This window comes from Carassius gibelio, chromosome B5, assembly GCF_023724105.1.
Source record: "Carassius gibelio isolate Cgi1373 ecotype wild population from Czech Republic chromosome B5, carGib1.2-hapl.c, whole genome shotgun sequence".
Lineage (NCBI taxonomy): Eukaryota > Metazoa > Chordata > Actinopteri > Cypriniformes > Cyprinidae > Carassius > Carassius gibelio.
This window is the reverse complement of record NC_068400.1, coordinates 34635115-34641401: the sequence shown is the minus strand read 5'-3', so window position 1 is coordinate 34641401 and position 6287 is coordinate 34635115. Positions and strand designations below refer to the sequence as shown.

At 35.8% G+C, this 6287-nt stretch overlaps 1 protein-coding gene across 1 annotated transcript; it reads left to right on the top strand.

Moving 5' to 3' along the window:
• The first annotated feature begins 2069 nt into the window (after window positions 1-2069).
• LOC127957393 (uncharacterized) lies at window positions 2070-5721 on the top strand. The gene is made up of 4 exons (XM_052555917.1): window positions 2070-2370; window positions 2800-2830; window positions 3842-3913; window positions 4014-5721. Exons 1-4 carry the CDS (start codon window positions 2269-2271, stop codon window positions 4442-4444), a joined length of 636 nt encoding a protein of 211 aa, XP_052411877.1. The 5' UTR covers window positions 2070-2268; the 3' UTR covers window positions 4445-5721.
• The last annotated feature ends 566 nt before the right edge of the window (window positions 5722-6287 follow it).

Below are 6287 nucleotides of genomic sequence, written 5' to 3'. Positions count from 1 at the left end.
AACACGACTGGTTTTCACTTATCTCCCGTCCCAGTTAACACTGCATTTTTCCATTTTGCTAATGGAGAGCATTTCAAGTGGAAACTAACTGCTGTAGTAGTGAGAGTCTTTCGTATGTCTCTATTGCCTACCTGGAAATACCGTTGTCATGACAGAGATGTTGAGGTTCTTGTCGAGATCATCCTTCAATCCCACAAACCCTGTAGTGACAGAGAAAATAAACCATTTATTAGAATATCAAGCTCTGATATTAGCAGGATATGTCAATCTAACCAACACAGCCTCGCTGCTCTAATTCTGCACTTTAGCCTGAAATCATCGCCCTCGGATTGTTCTCTAAAATCTAACAAGTCGGTTACTTTGCTCAAGTAATCAGTAATGACAAAACAGATGTGTGAATCGTTATTGCACATCAAAAATCCCGAGACATTTAAATTAATCAGAGCACATGATGGCGGAAATCAACAGCATTTAGCCAATCGAGTGCTGACGAGTGGAATCTGATGTCACTGTGGCATCACTGAGCCATGTAGGCCTTCGAAATGGAAGACATTTGAGGGCATTTTCTTTTACTTACTTTGATATCATCTGGGAAACTGCCCTCTTTTGGAAATTTAACTTGAGTTCTGTAAATAGAGTAACCGATAAAAATGAGTCATATAAAAGTATATATGTGTGTAAACATAACTGGAAAAACATAATCTGTGTCTGAATCAAAAGTGAGATGCTCACAAACAGACTGAATGTCCCTAAAGCGCCACCAAAACCTTAAAATGCACAGTGCGTAGCGATTTTTGCTGATGCTTCTGCTAACACCCACACCCGACGGGAGCACACATATATACATGTGGTGACCTTGTTTGCATGATTGATTACAGATATTTCTTATGACTTCCAGTCAACATTGTGGGAAAATACCAGATGGGTGGTCTATTAAGTACTTGAGGTCTAGGTTCACACTTAAAGAGATAGTTCACCCAAAAAAAATCTAATTCTGTCACCATTTATACATGTTGTTCCAAACCTGTCACACTTTATTTTGCAGAATACAAAAGGAGAAATGTGGAGGAATTTCTTGGTCAGTGGTTTCAGTGCAATGGCAGTGATGATGTAGACTGAAAAAAGATGCAAAATCACGCTTTAGGTCTTGTGAAGACATGTGATGGCTTTGTGTGAGGAACAGTTGAATTTGTCGTCGATAATAGGGACTTTAAACAACAGCTACAAACTTTCTATTTTAACTGCTACTTTGCGACATTGTACTGTCACTGTTAACTTTGGGAAAATAGCTAATTCCGTTAACAGATTAGGTAAAGTGTGAGGTTTGGTCAAAGTTAATTATAATTTAACACTAAACGCAATTTTTTTGAATAATACTTTTTTTTTATCATTTTGATAAATGAATGCTACTTTCTACTGTCCTCACTAGCTGCTTAGTGATTTTTACATTATGTAGCTTTGAAGGTTAATAGTTTGCTTCCAGTTGCTGATGCATAGCCTGTAATTAGATCATCAAATGATTCAATGAGTTTTATTTGAGAACCATGAATGAAACATTAAAAACTTTTTAAACTTATGACAAATCACTAGATGATCTGATTCAGACAAATGATTACTTCATTGTTAAACTGCAACACAATCCTCACAAAATTGCTACCATGTGGCTGCTCTGGAGGATTTGGGATTTATTCCACAAGAAGACTACTTTGTTATTTTTACAGTAATTATTGCAACCATTAGAGACTTGATATCTTCATTCGTTGTTTTAAATCACGTTCTTAAAGTAAATTACGACTAAATGATTTTTTTTCTTGGTGAACTGCCCCTTTAAGATTTCCTTTCATTGTGGCTCTTTAGGACCTTTTTAGATTAAAGATTTAAACTTCTGTCTTTTAAAACACACGACTGTTCTCCATCCACCAATCACTTGACCTTGTTATAGTATTGATAAAAGATTGAAATTATGATAAAAGATTGAAATTACAAACAGTGCTAATAAATCAAATGAAACAAGATGTTGGCTCAGATTACAATATTTCGGAGCAGGAGGGGGGTGTTTAAAAGCATGCGTTACAAAGTGAAAGCTATGAGTTTTCTGTTATCATGTTCGCATCCACCCTGATCTTACCCACAGGTGATGTGGACTTAATAGCGCACCGTTGAACGCGTGGGAGAGACTCGTAGCCTATCTCATTACAGCCGACTTCATCCGGTAAAAAGGCATTCTTGTGTGAGACTGCAGTTATTTCAACTTCTTGAGGAGCAGGAATGGATACAGCGCGGGCAAACAGGGCGCATATTATCTGGACATCGATAGCTTTGGGCTTTATTTTAATCGCGTCGTGCTTGACGTATGTCTTCATGTCGAAGGTAAATGTAACTGATCTGCAGCCTCAGAATGTCAGATTCTTCATCTAGAAATTGTTATCTTTTACAATAAAATGACCCGGTGTTAATGATTCTGTATATGATTTGATTGAATAAAAGTATAGTAAGATAGTTTACCATTCTAGTAAATATTCGGTTTTAACATTTTTATGAAAAAAAAAAAATCCTATCCTCAGTTAACTTAGGCTAGGCTAGGTAGACACAGGGCAGTGAAGTACTTCCTTGTTTTCCATATTAGAGCTTTCTCCAGCATTTTATGAGGATAGCTAATTCATGGATCTCATATTGCAGAGGGCGTGTTTGTAAACAACGAATGAATGCATTTATGCGATCTCTTTACGTAGGCTCTGTTTCTGTGCAGCCTGTCTACTCTTGAAGTGACTGACACATGTCTTACTGTAACTCCAACAGGTGTCTGGTTGCAGAATTAGCATCGTGAATGGTAAGTTATACCTATTTATATCATGTGTAAATACTGTGTATTTTGTCAGCGACTGTTCGCGGCATATATTTCTATTTTTCTTCACGCTACATTTTGCTTATAACTGTATTCTATCTGATAAATCTAAGTGCATCTTTTTAGGTTGTATATAGTTAGTGTGTATTTTAGTTCGGTGTATTTTGACTTTGTCCTCTTTATGTCACTGTATTAGTCCATTAAGCCACGTCCAGCGTTTTAGAATGTCCTTGTGATGGGCGCAAGTGGAAATTTGGCGGAAAAGTTCTAAAACGAATAATACTTGAGAATTTGTTATATATTTTAAAAAAAAGATACTTAAGAATTCTGTTACTACGGTAACCTCCTCACCGAATGCGACTCATGTTGAAACTACACGTTCTGACTAACTTGTCATTTGAATTTTGTCGTTACTAAATAAAGCGTTCGAAACCCCATTTAAAAACGCGTGGCCTGTGTTAAGCCACAATATTAAGGTTATATAAAGGTTATAATTTGACATCAATAACCATTCACAAGTAGCTAAGAAAACTGAGAATGATTTAAACATAGATAGGCTTCACCGCGTGTTTTGTTGTCAGCGAAATAAACCATTCAAATTGATACCTCGACTAATATAAAAAGAAAACTAGGCTTCTGCAAATGGTAGAAAGGTCCTGAAAGCTCTACTGTTTGAAGAATCTCCATTCTAATTAATTCTAGTTTAACTGTAGTATAGTACATGTGGTTACTACAATGGTAATGGTAATGTATAGCCCAACTAAGCCAGTGGTGCTTTTTATTTTGCGTGTGTGTTAGTGGGAGTCTGCTGTGAGAATGTTTGGGTGGGGAGCCGAGTTTCTCTCTCTGTTATGTTGTCATGCATTTTTGTGGTCTGCTAGATGTGAATTACATGTTTAGTCATACAAAAATGTTATTTGTCATTTGTAACCAGCATTCCTTCTGCGTTGGAAACCTTGGAGATCCTAACTTTGTTTTTCTTTTCTAATCTCACAGGCTCTATAATAGAAAGTATGTTCTCTAGAAAGTATGATCATCCAATCTCTCAGGAACACTGGCTTTTGAAAGGTGATTGTCCACAAATTTGTTTCTAAATGAATGACATAACTTAATATAAACCTGTGATGCTATAATGAAACTTCTTGCTAACATGTTTGATTTCTTCAAGCTCGGGGTTACAATCAGACAAATGATTACTTGATCTGGGAGGATGAGTGGCACGGATACAGGAATAAGAATGAGAGTGTTCTGGACCACACCAAGATGTCGATGATCGTTCGAGAGAAAGGGGTCTACCTGGTCTACATACAAGTTAACTTTCAACTGGACCCACAGAAGATCACCGACTCTACTGTAGAACTCAAGATTTTAGTGTATTTCACTTCTGATGGGGAGGAGCAGCTATTTGCAGCCGCACAAGACACTCAGGTGGTGATTGACTCCGATCTTCAGGACGCCAAGCTCAACACTTTCCTTCTGATGAAGATGCAGCCAAAAAGCCAGTTATCAGTGAGAGTATTTCCGAGTGAATTTGTAAACTGCAAACCACAACCCTTTTCCAGCTTTATCACTATCATTAAATGGGCAGACAACTGGTAGATTGTTGCAGAAGCTATTGGCTTTCCAGGTGCAAACCAGATCCACGTCCAGTTTTTACAATGGCGGTTGTTCTTATATTCTTGTTAGCTTTAAATGTGACATTTCGGAAGAATGCGGTCTCAAGATCAGCTGCTAGAACACCTGAGATTTTCCAGCTGTTGTACTAGGAAATGCTCGCTGACATTAACAAGGATTGCGTGGGGGGTTGTGATACTTTCTTGGTGTTTTTCTTCTTCCTTTCGAAATATGAAGATCACATCTCATGATCTTCTCAGAAGCATGACACATTTTCCTCTCAACAGATATATGAGTTAGGTTTGTTTTGTTTCAGTTTTTTTATGAGTCAAGATGAAAAAGGGCACGATATACTGTTAATGAGCATTGACTTTGAAGATTTTACGTACATAAAACATGTCATAAGTGCCTGCAAAACAAACACATTTTTTACTAAACAACAGTAAGTTAATTTGGAGCAAGTGGGTATTTTTTCAGTGAAATGCATCTTCCTGTAAATATAATCGTAGTTTTTAATCATCGACAGCTGAATGTAAAAACCTCATAACGACCTATCTTTTTCTAGTATCAGTGCTTGATATAAATGATGATTGTATCAAAAGCTAGCAATATTTTATTGTATAAATATGTGCCTTTTTTTTAAGACAAGAAACCAGCATTTTTCAAAGTTCTTGAAATGTGCAGCCAGTTTTATCTATAAGCAGATTTCTCCAGCCAAAGAAGCATTTATTTGTTCATACACGGAAGTCATGGAATTTATATTTCTTATGGAGGTGACTAGGGGTGGGGGGTGGGGGTTCTACATAAAAAAATACCACTAGTTACACTAATCCAATCAGTCAAACATGCCATTTGAATCTGAACCACATCAGCTGTTTTAGTAAGTGTTTTTCTTTTCCAGCGAGTGGGAAAGTTTCTTTTTCAAAACCAGTATTTTTTTTCAATCAGGAAAATACCATTTATGATGATGCATACTTTTTTGTATTCAGATGACTCAGACCTGCTGGCTAAATCTTAAGCATATTTTTTTAAATAAGAGACTAAATGCAATTATTTTTTTATTTTTTTCTGTATGAAAGTGTTTGTTCTTTCACAGCTAAGCCCTTACTTGTGTCGTAACTAACAGGGTAATCGTTCACACTTTGTGATTTCAATTGACTACTTTTTTTTAATGTTCTCAAATATGCAAACAATATATTTATGTAATTTGTAATATTTTTATTTAAAATAATAATTATAAATAAAGTAATATGTTTTCCCTCTGCATGCCTCAGATATCGTGTATGTAGCCTTATATTGTTATCTGAAGTCTTTTGTGACCAGACAATGTTTTATTTTGACTTGTTTCTTATGTAAATTTCTAGGTATAAAGTACAAAGAAAACATTCAAGTTAAAGAAAAACATTTCAAAATATGACAGTGTGATCGACATAAACTTGTCTAAAAATGTCTGAGTTATTTATTTCGTACTTGGGTAGAATAGCAAATTAAACAAAATAAAAAAGGTTTATACACTAATTATTCAGAGAGAATGCTTTTTTTTATGTCTTTCAATCTGGCAGAACCATAAACCAACATTACTCTGTAGGAGATTTTTGTTATAAAAATTTAAATGTTATTAGAAATAGATTTGATTTTAGTTTTGTTTGTTTACAGCCATTAACTATGATTCCTACAACATTCTGAGAATCCAGAATGTTTAATTGGCTGATGCCTTTAGTTGTGTTGCCCCCTTGTGGCGGAGACTTTAAATCTGACGTGAGTCAAGTCTGAAGCTACAGGGTTTCAGTTGAGTCATGTTGTGAATTTAAGCTTCGAAGTGTTGCTA